General features: G+C 41.8%; 2 protein-coding genes across 3 annotated transcripts in view; one reads left to right on the top strand and one right to left on the bottom strand.

Annotated features, from left to right (window-relative positions):
• The window catches only part of slc1a7a (solute carrier family 1 member 7a), a 51,599-nt gene extending 50,433 nt beyond the window's left edge, over positions 1-1,166 (bottom strand). The window contains exons 1-2 of the mRNA XM_059648248.1: positions 939-1,166; positions 225-304 (exon numbers count right to left, since the gene is read on the bottom strand). Coding sequence (XP_059504231.1) covers positions 225-304; positions 939-1,079 — 221 coding nt within the window. The 5' untranslated portion in view covers positions 1,080-1,166. The remainder of the gene's footprint in view (positions 1-224; positions 305-938) is intronic.
• A 4,569-nt stretch (positions 1,167-5,735) lies between these two features.
• On the top strand, positions 5,736-15,837 carry cpt2 (carnitine palmitoyltransferase 2). 2 transcript variants are annotated; one of them, XM_048539130.2, is made up of 5 exons: positions 5,736-5,941; positions 7,736-7,816; positions 10,403-10,509; positions 11,047-12,351; positions 13,725-15,837. In XM_048539130.2, exons 1-5 carry the CDS (start codon positions 5,784-5,786, stop codon positions 14,054-14,056), a joined length of 1,983 nt encoding a protein of 660 aa, XP_048395087.2. In that variant the 5' UTR covers positions 5,736-5,783; the 3' UTR covers positions 14,057-15,837. The 2 variants fall into 2 exon arrangements, with proteins under 2 accessions (XP_048395087.2, XP_048395088.2); XM_048539131.2 differs by lacking the exon at positions 5,736-5,941 and adding an exon at positions 5,975-6,086.
• Positions 15,838-17,250: the final 1,413 nt, after the last annotated feature.

Here is a 17,250-nt window from a genome sequence, read left to right as displayed (position 1 = left end):
AATAAAATTTATATGCTACAGTTCTGGCTCTTTATCTCTCCCATCAGTGAACAGAGTATGTTTGAAATGACTACTAATAGGCTGAGGAGCTTGGGACCAATCCACTCAGCTAAATTGACACAGACAATGTAGGACGATTAGAAAAAAAGATGTAACGGAAATAGATTTTTTTTTCTAATGTGCATTTGATTGAATGATGAATTACGTGACATGTTTTCACTCACCTGGATACCACCAGTGGAAGAATTAACATTTTTAGCATCCTCATCAACAGCTCACCAGGGAACTGGAAATACTTGATTTCCTAAAAAGTCAAATGTATAAAACGAGGGATTGGACCCATTAAAAACCTGGTCATACATTTACAAGATGGGCTGAAGAGACACGATCTGTTACAGAAATACAACTTAAAATGAAATGTCAGCTGATCTGGGTAGCATTTCCATGTTTAGTTCTACTTTTTATTACTTTTGCGGCTACTTTTGAAAAATGAAAGGGAAAAATAGGAGAAAAGAAGTAGCCAAAAAGTCCCAAATAATTAGCTCATTTTACATTCTAATGTTATGTGGAATCTTTGGCCACAAAGTAATCAAAACACATTTCCTTGATTGAAATGTAAATGATCGATTGAAAAAATACTCCATTCTCATTCCAATTCCCAATTATCAGCCGTACACGTGACTACTTTGATTGCTGCCACTGACACAGTCAAATCCTTACAGAATTGCCCACCAAGTCCCAGAGCATCCGAGCAGCAGGGCAGTCAACGTTTCGGGTCGAAACCCTTCCGCAGGACTGACGAAGGGTTTCAGCCTGAGATGCTGACTTACCTGCTCCTCGGATGCGGTCTGACCTGCTGTGCTTTTCCAGCCTCACACCTACAGACGCTGGCTTCCAAGCATCCGCACCCCTTCCTGTCTCCTTATAGAATTGCCCACCTGTTCGGAGAGATGCCTCGTCCTAAGGAAAAATCCCAGGGAGCACCCGATAATAACCGACAGCACCGAGAGAATGAGCAGACCGTTCCTTTTAAAGACACCTTTGATCTGAATGGATACTGCTGCAAATGCTCCAGCCATGGTGCTCGGTTTGCTGGTATAGGGTAGATCGCTAGTCCATGTGGATGTCGATAGAGCTGTGAATGCTCGCTGACAGGGGCTCAGCTCACTGACCTTTCCACACATAGATCAGAATGCCTCTGATCTCCGAGCCAAACTTCGTCAAATAGAAAGCACGAACCAGCTGCCATTATTATCCCACACGGATGTCTCTGATCCTATGATCAGAGAGTTTATTAAGTATCAAATACGATTAGTGAATACGAGTTCTGCCTGCGCTCAGACCTTCCGGATATCGGAGTAAAGCATTGGAACCGATGGTGGAGGAAATATAAAAATGTGAATGAAAATCACTGGGTTTTGGTTTTGAAAAAAACGGCAGCTTTCCTTGCGATTCAATCCACACCAAGATAATTTAAACTCTTGAATTTGAAATAATGAATTGAGAAGGAAAAGGAGTGGCACCGTTTGTTCCCCATCGAATGTAGTAGAAACTTGGGGACAAAGAGGCAAAATATGGATTAGGGGGAAAAGGCACGTGGAATTCTGCTCCTTTTTTGTGTAAACAGGACTGATTATTAACAGAGTGCTGACGAATTTGTTTGACAGACAAAGGCACAGCTTTAGGTAGCCGAAAACCAACAGGCTGTTAAAAGGGAATTTTTTTGAATGGATTTGAAAATAAATGACTTTACCAGTGAGGGGATCAGCGACAATAAGGCATGTGGTACATTCAGGATTAGTGCTAAAAGCCTATGTGGAAGCTTACAGCAATGTCTTACAAGCCGCATGGAATCTGTTGCCTTATGTTCCTGTTATTGTATTTAAGACAGAATTGTTTTGACAACCTAAACATTAGAGAATACTGGACATAGTGAGGAAAGAGGATTATTGTAGATAGCTTCGACAGAAAAACTAGGATCGGGGCAGGTGTGATGTAACAAATAGACCCCTTCTACACCGGAATGATTGCCCCTCCCCCCACCTCCACTATAGAGATTCTTCAAAGGTGGTTTCTATCCACATTGCATCTGATTCCTTGTCAAGACCAAAATCTGCCCAATGGTCTGCAGAACGCCAATTTTGTTGAATAGCCTGTGCGCTTGTGTGCTTAGTTTTAGCGCTTGTGAAAGTACCTGGCATCAATTAGACAATCCACATCCACCGATACAGAGAGCACTGTAACAAACTCAAGCTCAGGAACAACCTTGTTTTCCTGAAAGCATTGGGGTTTTCCAATAACCTGTTTCAGAAATAGCAGATCCCTGGAGGAGTATAGAAACTTATCAATGTTATAAATATAGAAAGGGAGCTCTTTCAAAAATAAAGTGGAGGGACATGAGAAAACACAAATTGGTAACATTGGGGAAAATCCGTTAGGGATAAGTCATAATCTGTATGTGGAGCTGGAAGGCATTGCTGAGTGTTAATTTAGTACTTTGCATCTCGATTCACTATTGAGAAGGACGATGTAGGTCCGGAATCAGGAAGTGGATTGTGATAAACTTGAACAGATTATCACTGAAGAAGAAAAAGTATTTGAAATGTTAGCAGGCTTGGAAGTGATGTATTCCTGCCTCCTTTGGGGGTGGGGGCGGTGGTGCAAGTCGCAGGGGCTCTGCCATTAACTTTCCAATCTTATCGAGACATTGGAGGGCAGGATGTACCATTAATCAAGAAGGGTGGTAGAAATAAATCAGAAAACTACAGGCCAATGAGTCTAACATCCGTGGAGGGAAATTATTGAAAAGGCGTTAATCTCCACTTGGAGAGGCATGGTTAATCAAGGGTAGTCCACATGGCTTTGCAAAAGATGAGATCATATCTAAAATAATTGACATTTTTAGGAAGGTGACTAGGTGTGTAAATGGAGGTAGTGCAGTTACTGTAATCTACATGGATTTATATATGGTTTTTGACAAGGTTTTGCATGACAAGCTGGTTAAGAAGTTAAGAGCTGATGGAATCCAGGACAATTTAACAAATTGGGTCCAGACTGTCTTAGTGGCAAGAAGGAGAAGGTGATCATCGAAAAGTGTTTTTTTGCACCAAGAAGCCTGTATCCAGTAGCACACCATTGAGTTTGGTACTGCGTCCCTTGCTCTTTGTAGTGTACACTAATGATATAGATGTGAACATAGGATGTTTCATCAGTAAGATTGCAGGTCATGTGAAAAATTGGTGGTCTGGTAACTAGCAAGGAGGATTATATACAGGTCCATCATAACCTTCTTGCTCTTGTATTCAGAGCAAGAGGTGACATTTTAGGTCAGACATGTTAGGTGTGAGACTATAAAGTGTGGAGTTGGAGGAAAACAGCAGGCCAGGTAGCATCAGAGGAGCAGGAAAGTTGACATTTTGGGTCAGCACCTTTCTTCAGAAATGTTAGGTGTGAGACCTTGTTTAGAATCTGTTTGTGTTTTGGTTTGGACTGTTTAAAGTACGAATTTATAAGACACCATATTGACTGACAGTCTATAAATTGCATGCTTTCAGAACAAAACAGAATGTATCTGCAAAATACAAATTCACTCAATAGATTTACATGTGTGTGTGAGGGAGACAGAGAGAGAGAGTGTGTGTTAGAGTTTGTGAGGGAGAGTGTGTGAGTGTGTGTGTGTGTGTATGAGGCATGGAGAGAGACAGTGCGTGTGTGTGTGAGGCATGGGAAGACTGTGTGTGTGTGTGTGTGGGGGGGGGTGCAGTGGGGAGAGAGAGTGCATGTGTCTGTGTGTGGGGGGTGGGCATGCAGAGAGAGTGTGTGTGTATGTGAAGGGGAGAGAGAGACTAACATGCATTGTCTGACCTAAAATGTCACCTCTTGTTGAAAGGAATTCAGGGATTTACATGTACATATTAATCAATTAAAACCCTCTAAATGATTAAAGGACGAGAAGGTTTAAAGGGCATTTGGGGATTTTTTTGTCACCCATACGATGTTGGATATCTGGAACTCACTGCTCAAATGAGTGATAGAGGCAGAAACCTTCTGGACATTTCCAAAGTATTTTGACGAGCACTTGGAGATGCCATAGCATAAACAACTAAGGGCCAAGTGCTGGAAAATGGGATTAGAAAAGATGGATGCTTAATGTCCAGGTTGGATACAATGGGCCAAACGGCCTGTTTCCATGGTGCATAAATCCCATGATTCTGAGACTGTCAAGGTGCAAGATTGGCATCTATATAGCATCTTTCCTGACTAAATGACATAACAAATTTCTTTAGAGCCAAGGAAACAAGGGATGGTCACGGTATTAATGTAGATAGCAAAGTAAACAATAATATGAAGTTTTTTATGTCATATAGATTAAGACATATCAGTGACACACTGGGCTAACTCTCCTGAACTTCTTGGATATGGTGCCATGGAACATTTTACACCCATCTGAGAGCAAATGTCTTCAGTTTAACATCTCATTTGAAAGATACCACTCAAGGGAATGCAGCACTTCCTCAGTACCACAATGGAGAGTCAGACTCCAGGAACCATTGGGACTTCAGTCCATGACATCTTCTGTCAATTCCAAATTCTGTTTGATGATTATTTTTAATACATTAGCACACATGGGTTCCCTTTACCCCATAAGGACAATCTCTGTGGTGAAGGTGATCATGAGGGAAATGCACGGAGAAGGAGGAAGTGAGAAGGAAAACAAATGAGTGGGGAGAAGGAATGAATTTTCACAGGGTGAAGTCTTTACTGCTGGGTCAGAATTTATTGCCTTTCCAATTGCCTCGAGGTTAGTTAAGAGTCAACCACTTGGCTGTGTGTCTGGAGTTATGTGTGGGCCAGACCAGTTACAGATGACAGTTTCTCTCCGTACAGGACATTAGTGAACCAGAAGGTTTTTTTTAACCAAATATTGACAATGGATTCATGGTCATCATTAAACTCATAATTCCAGGTTTTTTAATAGAATTGAAATTCCACCATCTGCTGCAGCAGGAATCAAACTAGATCCCCAGAACATTACTTGGGTCTTTGGATTAATAATCTAGCGACAATACCACTAGGCTATTGCCTCCCTCAGATTGAGAACAAGGAGCGAGTGAACAAATGACTGAGTGGAGAGTGTGTGAATCAGCTGGGAGAGAAGAGAGGAAAGAGGGTGAATAAATGAATGAAAGAAAGAGGGAGAGCGAATAAAGCAGTGATTGACTACAGAGAGAATTAATGAATGAGTGAGAAGACAATGAACGAATGAAAGTAGGAGGGTGAAAGAAAGTGAGGAAGAGTGATGAATTAAGAGCAGAGACAGGATGAAAGCGTGAGGTTGGAGGAAGTACAAGTGAATGAATGAGTGGAGACAAAGTCAACATATGAGAAAACTGAGGGTGAATGAATGAAAGTGCAGAGTGTGAACCAATAGCGGGAATGAATGAATGAGGAGGAAAGTGAATGAATGGAGGACTGAATGGATGAATGAGAGTGGAGAGAGGGATTTACCCACACTAACCCCTGGATTTTAAGATATCCAGTGTACAAACTTCGTCCTCAGTAAGCCAGGCAGCACCTCGAGGAAAGGAGCAGTCAATGTGAAGAAGGGGTGATACCCAAAACACTGACTGCTCCTTCCCTCCAGGGGGTCTCCACCTCGCATTGCCGCCAAATCGCTCATTGTGTCCTCACTTCCTCTGGTGGGGGTTATGGGATGTCCAGTGGGCGGGGTTTCATACCGCGGAAGTTGAAGCGGTTTCCGGAGACAGGGGGCTCTGGTCGCTATGGCTATGCTGCGGGTCTCTGGTAGAGTCAGCAAACTGGTCCACTCCGGGGGGCTCTCTCTCTCCCTCACCCTGAGCCGGAGCAGCTCCAGCTCCGAGCTGGACTACCTGCATAAGAGCATCGTGCCCACCAACCACTTCCAGCAGAGCCTCCCGCGGTCAGTGCCAGGCTGTAAGCCTCCCCGGGCAATGGGGTGGAGGGCGGCTCAGATGTTCAAACAGAAACCTCGGGAAGGGACTCTGGCCGCAGGCGCCGGTGGTTTGAGTGGAACAAGAACGGAAAGTGCTGGAGAAACTCAGCAGGTCTGACAGCAGCTGTGGATGGAGAGAGAAAGCACTGTTAACGTTTCGGGTCCGACGGCTTCAAAATCTCCCCCCACCGCATCCCAAAACCAGCCCAGCTCTTCCCCTCCCCCCCACCGCATCCCAAAACCAGCCCAGCTCTTCCCCTCCCCCCCCACCGCATCCCAAAACCAGCCCAGCTCTTCCCCTCCCCCCCCCCACCACATCCCAAAACCAGCCCAGCTCTTCCCCTCCCCCCCACCACATCCCAAAACCAGCCCAGCTCTTCCCCTCTCCCCCCCCCACCGCATCCCAAAACCAGCCCAGCTCTTCCCCTCCCCCCCACCACATCCCAAAACCAGCCCAGCTCTTCCCCTCCCCCCCACCACATCCCAAAACCAGCCCAGCTCGCCCCCTCCCCCCAACCGCATCCCAAAACCAGCCCAGCTCATCCCCGCCACCCACCGCATCCCAAAATCAGCCCAGCTCATCCCCGCCACCCTAACCTGTTCTTCCTCACACCTATCCCCTCCTCCCACCTCAAGCCGAACCTCCATTTCCTACCTACTAACTTCATCCCGTCCCCTCGACCTGTCTGTCCTCTCAGGACTGACCTATCCCCTCTCTAACTCCCCGCCTACACTCACGTTTACTGGCTCCATCCCCACCTCGTTGATCTGGCTGTCTCCTCTCCACCTATCTTCTCCTCTATCCATCTTCTGTCTGCCTCCCCGGTCTCCCTATTTATTTTGGAATCCCCTTCCCCTCCCCCATTTCTGAAGAACAGACTAGGCCTGAAACGTCAGCCTTCCTGCTCCTCTAATCCTGTTTGGCCTGCTGTGTGCAACCAGCTGTACACCTTGATTCAGTTCTGGAGAAGAGTTTCTCCAGTGCTTCCAGTTTTTGTTTGTTTCTGGTTTCCAACACCTGCAGATCTTTGTAGTTTGAATGGGTTGTTGCCGGCTGAACCTCGGGTTGACACTGGTTAGCACTGCTGCCTCACGGTGACAGGGACCCGGGTTCAATTTCAGCCTCAGGCGACTGTCTGTGTGGAAGTTATACATTCTCCCTGTGTCGTCTTGGGTTTCCTGCAGGTGCTCTGCTTTCTTCCCACAGTCCAAAGATGTGTAGGGTAGGTGCATTGATGATGCTGAATTGATCACAGTATCTAGGGATGTGCAGGTTTAGGTGGGTTAGCCATAAGAAATGGACGGTTACAGGGGTCGAGCATGGAGAGCAAGTCAAGGTGGGATGCTCTTCAGAGACTCAGTGTGAATGTGATAGGCTGAATGGCCTGCTTCCACACTATGCATTCTATGATTTTGGTGTTTATCATAACTCTAAAGCAGGGTCACTGGACTCAAAAAGTTAACACTATCTGTCTCTTCCTACTGAGTTTCTCCAGCACTTCGGTTTTGTTTCAGATCACCAGCATCCACAGTTTTTTTATTTCACAACATTGGTAAAAGTTGTATTCTGCAGTGTATGTTGGAATAGTTCGTAGTGTGATCCATGTTGTTAGAATGTAATGTGTTGGGTAGCTGCAATAATGAAAATCTTAGAAATATTTATGATACTTGCTAATCTATTTTTTTGTTTTGTCATCTTGAGTTTAGGCTTGTATTCATAGTTTATTTTCTAACCCTGTTTGTTTGTTTTGAAATCTAAAGATTACCGATTCCAAAATTGCAAGCTACAATGCAACGTTACTTGACTGCACAGAAGCCACTTTTAGATAATGACCAGTATAGGTAAGTAAACAGTGAACGTTGTGTGGTATGCGTGTGCAAGTTTTTTTATTTGTGTTCCACTGAGCTATGTGAGTCAATCATTACTATTTTTGAATTAAATACAAAGACATGACAATATATCCTATCCAATCCACAAGGATAATGGACTTGGAGCAGAGGTTATTTATAATTTTAATTAAGATCTCTAACAATTGAAAGATAATGGCAAATAATTGTTAGTCCGTAATTAGCTGTAAAGAAGAGCATAATATCTCTGCATTTGTCACTTAAACTTTATTCTACTTTGCAATTATATCGACAATGCTGGAAAACACCACAATCAATGTTGTGGAATGGTGAAATGTGCGTTATATTTCTAGAACTGTGCTACAATCAGGTAATGCTGAACAGAGATGAGACTTTTTCCTGCAGAAAGTAATCATTGGAATTTCCAACACCTTCACTCGGACCTAGAGTGTGTCCTTAGAATATGAAGAGTGAAACAAATAACTTGCATCACATTGCTGTTCATGACTGCTGTTTGTCTCAAAACACTTAGCAGTCAGTGAAATGAGACTGCTATTGCAGGAAATTAGGTAGGCAATATGTGCTGAGCAGACACACTCTGAGCAACTTGATAACAATCAGTAATCAGTTTTTGTGACTTTCGACTGAGACAAATACTGGCTGAGACCTCAGGAAATACACACATGCTGTTCTTGAAAGTAGTGCAGTGACCTTCATCTGCTTCCTTGGTTACTGGGTGAAAGGGCAGCTTGGAAACCTGCCTGTGCTGCTGGTTCATTTCATAACTTCAACCCAAGCAGAAACGGTTTGGATGCTCTCTCATTTGAAAGACAGCATCTCCATTCTCAGTACAGCACTAAAGTGTCAGCCTCGATTTACATTATTTTGGGGAAGTGAGACAGGTATGCATCGAAAGATGCAAATTTATTTATTAGTAATTGGAATTGATATAAAAGATTAACCTATTTAAGGAAATATTAAAGTGACTATCTGCATTATTTTTTCATAGTAATTTTGATTAAAACGATTTGTTTCAAAAACTATTTTTGATCATTGGGCAGCATTATAGCATCTGGAGTGTGTGGAGAATACACTAGGATTTAATTTTGATGTCAGGAACATTTTGATTATTTGGGCATTGGCACATTCTCCTCTAGAGTTGGAAGGATATGGATATAATTCACATTTCTTGAGTATTTACAGTAGCCAGTTATTTCAGTGCAGCACTGTGGAAGTACTGCATTGTCAGCAGTGTAATCTTCTGGGTGTCAAAACCGAAGTACTGTTGGTCTTGTTTGGTTGAATTAAAAGATCCAGTGGTATTACTTGAACAAAAGGAGCAAACCTTTCTTCTTTCAGATTAACTGATAATTCAACTCACTTGCTGTTTGCAGGACTCTGAAATATTAATTGCAGCATTTGCCAATGTGTCTTAAATTACAAACAATAGATTGCTTCTAAACATGTCTTGAAAACGTGGTAAAAGGATATTCAACCTTCTAACTGAAAATTATAGTATCTGACCTTTCTTTGTCTCCACACACTTCCAGCAGAGCTCAATAGATAATGATTCCAACCAGTGGAACCTAGGCAGAGTTTCCCCTGCCTATTGCATGATGCAGAGGCCTCAGCTGAGGTCAGTTAACTGAATTTAGACTGAAATAATTCTGTATGTAGCACTTAGGGATTCACTAATAAACTCACCACGTTTGTGGGAAACTGAGAATTATTTAAGCTATCCTAATTAGTACTTTTGTTTTTCAATAAACTAAGTTTTTTTTAAATGAATGTTTGTCAGATGTTGGGTGGCTTTTATAGATTAACTGTTTGAACAATTGTGTAATTTCCAAGTTCTGCAAAGAGTGATTGTGTGCTGACTTTGTTCTTGACAATCATAGAATCCCTACAGTGCAAATGGGGCCATACAGCCCCTCAGGTTTACACCCCCCATCTCTTCCTACCCCAAAGATATCCCACCCAGATCTTATCCCTATAATCCCACAATACCATGGACAATCTGCCAAAATTGCACCCCTTTTGACTAAGGGGAAATCGGAGCATCCAGAGGAAAGCCACACAGACGCAGACATGGGGAGAATGCGCAAACTCCACAGATAGTTCCCAAAGCTGGAATTGAACTCTGGCACTGTGAGGCAGCAGTGCAAATCTCTGTGTCAGCATGTTGCCCCAAAATGGCGATGTCACATCATAAGCAGAAAATGAGGGTGTAAACATGAAGGAACACAGTCATGTTTCTCAAATTTAAATAACTGATTTTCCCAACTTTCTATTTGAATAGTGCAATCTTATTTTCAGTAGATCATTCAGTACCCAGTTTAATGTAAACAGATACAAACAGTTTGCTTCTGAAAGTCCATGAGGGGATTTGTTGAAGTGTATTTATTTTGCCATATAAATTTCTGAATTCAAGCTGTGATTGAGCTTCTGTCTGATTTTCAAACTTGCAAAACATGGCGACTAACTGGCCTAGACTAATTAATTAAACTCCCTTTAAACTGTATTTACTTCTTGTCACAACTTCACACTTCACATTCTGTGGTTTTTTTTAATGTAATGTAGGAGAACTGAACAATTGGCTAAGGATTTTGAAAAGGGAATTGGTAAACAGTTGCATGAAGAACTTGTGGTCCAAGACAAAAGAAACAAGCATACCAGCTTCATTTCAGGTGAGATCAACTTGCCAATTTGATCTGCTAGACCAAGATTTGACCTGAAATATACCCAACTGCATTATCTGCACATAGAGGGAGGCTGGCTGCTTTCTTCAGAAAGAATTAAGCCAAGTCTCTGGTATGTACTATGTTGGTTGCCCTTCTGAATGGAGGCACTTCAATTGACTTCAACACCCCAGCCATAGAATATAGGGAAATTTGCCAAAGGTCATCACTTCTGAGCGTTCAGTATTTCTTGATGGAAACAGTTCAAATGGGCAATGAATGAAGGCATGATACTCAAGTGTGATGTCTGTCAGTTTAATCTTGCACCAAGCTGACATGGAGGAGAGCAATTGTTTTTGAGAGTCACTAAAGGACCGGCAATGCCCATGGAACAGCACTGTGATGAGAGTCAGTATGTACAGGAAAGAGGAAGAAAAACTGGATCAACAAATAAATTCATTATGGAACACGTTAATCTAATACATATTTGTAACGCTTGATATCATCGGTGTTCTAAGAATCTTTTCTTTCCTCTCATTTCTTTAGGACCATGGTTTGATATGTACCTCGCTGCACGTGAACCAGTTGTCTTGAATCATAATCCTTTTATGTCTTTTAATCCTGATCCAAACTCTGCAAACAATGATCAGGTTACTAGGGCGACCAATATGACTGTGTCTGCACTGCGTTTCATGAAGACTTTTCGAGCTGGCTTACTGGAACCCGAAATCTTCCATCTTAATCCTGCTAAAAGCAATACATCTTCTTTTAAGAACATAATTCGATTTGTTCCTGCCTCCCTTTCATGGTATGGAGCCTACATGGTGAATGCCTACCCACTTGACATGTCTCAGTACTACAGACTGTTCAATTCTACTCGTATTCCCAGACCAGGTCGTGATGAGCTGCTTACAGATGACCGTGCCAAGCACTTGTTGGTGATGAGAAATGGACATTTCTACACACTTGATGTTATTGATGGAGATGGAAGAATCACAAAAGCTTCTGAAATCCAGGCTCACTTCAAATATATTTTGTCTGATCCAAGGCCGCCTCCTGAATTTTGTCTTGGATATTTAACAAGTGAAAATAGAGATACTTGGACCTCGATGAGACAGAGACTACTGGAGGCTGGGAATACAGAGGCGCTGAATAAAATAGATACAGCCATCTTCTGTATTTGCTTTGATGATATCACTGTGAAGGATCATCTGCAGCTCTCCCATAACATGCTTCATGGAAATGGCCTCAACCGCTGGTATGACAAATCCTTCAGCATTATAATAACCAAAGAAGGCCATGCAGCTGTGAATTTTGAGCATTCGTGGGGTGATGGTGTGGCTGTCCTGCGTTTAATGAATGAAATTTTCAAGGACACGACTGAGAGGCCTGCAATTTCAGCCACTACGTTGCCTGCAGCAGTTGACTCCTCCCAGTCTGTGCAGAAGCTCGAGTTTAAACTTGATGATTTTCTAAAATCGGGTATTTTGAGTGCCAAGGAAAAGTTTGATAACACAGTGAGCACCTTGTCTTTTGACGCACTGGAGTTCAAAAAAGGTGGAAAGGAATTCCTGAAAAAACAAAATGTCAGCCCTGATGCAGTTGCACAACTCTCTTTTCAAATGGCATTTTTGAGACAGTATGGGAAAACAGTTGCCACCTATGAGTCTTGTAGCACTGCAGCATTTAAACATGGCCGAACAGAAACCATTCGCCCTGCCACCATTTACACAAAGAAGTGCAGTGAGGCATTTGTGAAGGAGCCATCAAAACACAGCATCTCAGACTTGCGGACGATGATCAATGAGTGCTCCAAGTATCATGGACAGCTGACCAAAGAAGCTGCCATGGGTAAGTCCAGACATTCCATGGGTCCTATCACTTGCTTTGATTGGACTGATTAATAGTTTCATGTAGTATTCTTCCCACCTGTAAAGGTGTTGATTCTTTGCAGGGTTTTGCTGTTTCCCTCGATCACTGTCAGCATTTCAATATCTGAGCTATTCAATAATTTAGCATCACACTCTGATAGATTTCCACCAAATGTTCTTTTACAAGCGTTTTCTGTAGAATTTTACTGCAATAAAGGTGAAAGGACCTTTGGCCCGTTAATGATGTTCCGGTTCTTTGAAATAGCAAAGCACTAGTTCCTTTTGTCTTTAATTTTTGATTCTCTTTGACAATAGGGTTCACAAGATTGTAAAGGCAGAAAATCTGATTTTGTTAGTTCAGCTCTAGTTGCTGACCTGTAAGTTTCAGAAATAAATAAGTTTCATCACTATAAGTAGTAAAATAATCTTCTGATCAATGTACATTTCTCCATCTCTTCCTGGCTTGGATTTGGGAGGGGAAACAATGGTAGTATATTAATTTTGTCAGAAAAAAAATCCAAACAGCAATTTGAGATTCTTCTTTCAACCTTGCCCATGTTATGTGGAGTCAAAGAACAAAGAAAATTACAGCACAGGAACAGGCCCTTTGGCCCTCCAAGCCCGCACCGACATGGTGTCTGTTACAATCGTCAAAACTCCCTACACTTCCGGGAACCGTATCCCTCTATTCCCATCCTGCTTGTGTATTTGTCAAGACGCCCTTTAAACACAATACATTTTGGCACTTTGATTTTGACGTTTTTTTTGGGGATTTGTTACCAACTTTTTTTACAGTTGTGTACTGTTTCTGCTGCTAACCTTCCTATTTATCCAGGGCTGTCAAAACAGCAATCTTAGATTGCAGTGAGCAAATAATGTTCCTTTACTAGCATATAATGCCATTGTTCAACACCTTATTTTCCAAATGTCTCTAATCCTGTTATGATAGGCCTCACCAGTATTAAAGTAATAGAGGACCCAGAAGTATGAGCCCTGTTCTTTCCACAATTTAATTCTGTAGAAGGGCATCCTCACATACAGGGCTGTTTTAAAGTTTGTGAAGGTATAACATTCCAATGCACAAGTTAACATCCATGCTATGCTCTGCATCAACAATAATGCGTGAACCCTAATTAAAGTGTTTTAAACTGAGAATCTTTTTTATGGTCCCCTCATAATTTTCCCAAAGCCTCAACAATTGCCTGTCCTGTGTGAATCAAATTAGATACCATGTTCTAAGCCTTGCATAAGAATAAAATGCAGTGTTTAGTTGTGTACTATAAACTCTCCAGGTTTCAATTTTCAAATGTATTTATCAGAGACTAAGTCACTATTTATTACTTCTTCCCTCAGGTCAGGGATTTGACCGGCATTTGTTTGCTCTGCGGTACCTAGCAAAATCTAAAGGAACATCTTTACCGGAACTATTCCAAGACCCATCGTATATTCAGATCAACCATAATATTCTTTCTACCAGCACTCTCAGCAGTCCTGCAGTCCAGTTAGGGGGCTTTGCACCGGTCGTTCCTGACGGTTTTGGTGTTGGTTATGGTGTTCATGACCACTGGATAGGATGCAATATATCCAGCTATCCTGCTCGAGACGCTAAAGAATTCTTAAAGTGTTTAAACAAAAGCCTGAATGACATTTTTGATGTGTTAGAAGGACAACCTGTCAGCTTCTGAGTTACATGAACTGAATGGGTAGAAATGAATCAGACTATAATGATTGTACTCTACAATTATAGAAAGTGTGCATTTAAAGCACTAACATATGGGGTGATTATCATATTCAAGAAGAAAATGATACTTGAATCAACAGTCACTGATTGAGGATGAGAAAATGTTGCGTATTTGCAATTCTGTACACATGGTGGCTGACAGTTGACACTGCTGCCTCACAGCGCCAGGGACACAGGTTCAGTTCCACCCTTGGACAACCATCTGTGGAGAATTTATATGTTCTCCCAGTGTCTGCATAGGCTTCCTCCGGGTGGTCCGGTTTCCTCCCACAGTTTAAAGATGTGCAGGTTAGGTAAATTAGCCATGCTAAATTGACCATAGTCTCCAGGGATGTGCAGGCTACGTGGGATAGTCATTGAAAATGCAGGATCACAGGAATAAGGGGGCTGGGGCTAAGTGAGATGCTGTTTGGAGGGTTGGTATGGACTCCGTGGGCTGAATGATCTGTTTCCACACTGTTGAGATTCTATGAATCTGGGTCACATTGAACTCTGAGTGCAAGTCTCCTGGCTTTTCTACCTGTAAGGTTCTCTCTGAAACGAGTATGGGTCCAAACTAATTAAGTGCTTAATGGCAATGTGTTGTTCAACAAAAGACCTCATAATGACTGGAAATATAACACTGATGCAGGGGCTATTTGGTGTAGTGGTATATCCCTACCTCTGGCTAGGAGATCAGGGTTCAAATGCCACCTGTTCCAGACATTCATTACAATGTCTGCCTGACCAGGTTGATTGAAAAATGCCTGTAACACTGATACAATAATGGTGCTGTCTTGAAGATGAAGGAAATTGTTGGGGAACATCTATTGTTTTTTCAACAGTGTTGCACCTGACTTGAAAGTACTAGAAATGGTGTTTAATCCTGAACACTGAAATCTCTAGCCTTGCTAAGCACCAAACTTAGTTGTTTTAATTTTACAATCTGTTTCTTGACCAATAAATTTATTTGATCATTTGAGTTGCACATGTGACAAGTCGATAACCACTTTTTCAATGTTATACAGCTAAAAATACTGACTATACACAACCTATGAACATTTTGTGCATCCTCGAATGCACTTTATTCAAATCCTGGTCACAGCTCTTCAAAGAATACTGAAGTATGTTATACAAACCTGTAGAACTGTGGATGCTGTAAATCAGGAACAAAAGGTTGCTGAAGAAGCTCAGCAGAGGAAGGGTCACCGGACCTGAAACGTTAACTCTTTTTCTTCACAGATGCTGCCAGACCTGCAGAGCTTTTTCAGCATCTTTTTGTTCCCAAAGAATATTGTAACTAGTTCACTTTCAATATGTTTTAAGATTATTTTTCCCCCAATATTTACTCCCTATTTCCTTTGATTTTTTTTTTTCTTTAAAACAGTCTTACAACAGGTGTGATCAGAAGTTTCAGCCAAGTCTTTACTAAGCATTGCTTATTCATATTTAAATTACATTTTAAGCATTCTGTGGTTATATTGTTGGGATGTAATACTTCCCATGAAACTTCATTTGTTTTTAATATTTCAATTTTGATGCAACAAATTTGGGGAAAATCAAATGGTTATTAAGCCATGTGATGTGTTTAATCAAGCTATGTCAATGCAACTTGAGTACGCTGCACTGTGTTCATTTTATACTTGGATCAGCAGTGGAAATATGACTGAACTCTGTAATACTCAATACACAATGACTGTCCTGTTTCAAATTTATGTTGAATAAAATTGGACCAATTTTGGCTAATTGGACTAAGTATATTGCATTAATATAATGGACATAAATAGGATTATCAGTTTTGAAATGAAACCAAAAATAAAGTGACGTGGTTAAGTTATTTTTGGAATTGTCTTTCAATCTGAAGTTATTTTGTTTATGATTTGAGTCCCATCAAAACATTTAGAAAAATATTTATCAGGACTAATTGAAGAGTTAGCACCGAAGGTTTTACAGGAAATCCTATTCAAGTACATCCAAGTCAACATGTTTAAGGACAAGTTGTCTAATTTTGGGCCCCACACCTCAGCAAGGACATACTGGCGCTGGAGCATGTCCAGCGGAGATTCACACGGATGATCCTGGAATGGTAGGTTTAACATATGATGAAGGGCTAAGGATCCTGGGATTGTATTCATTGGAACATTGAGGGGAGATCGAATAGAAACTTACAAGATAATGCATAGCTTAGAAAGGGTGGATGCTGGGAAGTTGTTTCCGTTAGGCGGGGAGACTAGGACCCGTGGGCACAGCCTTAGAAATAGAGGGGGTAAATTTAAAATGGAAATGAGGAGACATTTCTTCAGCCAGAGAGTGGTGGGCCTGTGGAATTCATTGCCACGGAGTGCAGTGGAGGCTGGGCTGTTAAATGCCATCAAGGCAGAGATTGATAAATTTTTGATCTCACAAGGAATCAAGGGCGACGGGGAGAGTGCAGGAAAGTGGAGTTGAAATGCCCATCAGCCATGAATTAAATGGCGGAGTGGACTTGATGGGCCGAATGGCCTCACATCCATTCCTATGTCTTATGGTCTAAGCATCAAAAATTCAGTTGTTAAAGTTTCATACTGATTTGGTGAAGTTAATACAGCTGCTGTAGACTTCCAGTGAGGATACAAAGTTGGCAGAGTGTGAGGAAATGAGTAATGGTGAATGCTTATTTTTTGGTCCAAAGCAAAGCATGCTGTGGCATTCCCCAGGGACTGGTGTTAAAAACAATGTTTTCTTGATCTATGTTAATTATCCTATTTGACTCCATCTTTAACAAAGTTACCTGTTGCAGATTCATCTCCCTATAATAGTTTTGGCAGGAGTGACTACCACACAGTCCTTGTGGGAACATGTTCTATTTTATTGAGGATACCCTCCATATTAAGTTGCTCTACTACTCTGCCAAATGGGATAGATTTGGAAATAGAAGCACACTACACATATCTATTCTTGTGTTATGGACCGGTAGCAGCAGAATTGTAACCAGTCGCTGTGTAGTTTCGTGGCCTTGTATACTCCCCACTCTATCGTGATCATTACCATCACCCTCTCCCACTGAATTCTAATACCCCCCACAACAATTTTAACATTGATGGCTATCTGGCTGTAAAATCTGTGAACTCTATGATGCACTTTTCAGTGTGTCACCTTTGCAGAATGCATACATAACAT

This window comes from Stegostoma tigrinum, chromosome 8, assembly GCF_030684315.1.
Source record: "Stegostoma tigrinum isolate sSteTig4 chromosome 8, sSteTig4.hap1, whole genome shotgun sequence".
Classification (NCBI taxonomy): domain Eukaryota; kingdom Metazoa; phylum Chordata; class Chondrichthyes; order Orectolobiformes; family Stegostomatidae; genus Stegostoma; species Stegostoma tigrinum.
This window is presented reverse-complemented; position numbering and strand designations above follow the sequence as displayed.

Excerpts from the sequence above, each read along its gene's own strand:
- cpt2 (XM_048539130.2), top strand. The coding sequence starts at position 5,784 with ATGGCTATGCTGCGGGTCTCTGGTAGAGTCAGCAAACTGGTCCACTCC. Across the intron at positions 10,510-11,046 it reads GCATACCAGCTTCATTTCAG|GACCATGGTTTGATATGTAC; the intron begins GTGAGATCAACT and ends TCATTTCTTTAG. Across the intron at positions 12,352-13,724 it reads GACCAAAGAAGCTGCCATGG|GTCAGGGATTTGACCGGCAT; the intron begins GTAAGTCCAGAC and ends TTCTTCCCTCAG.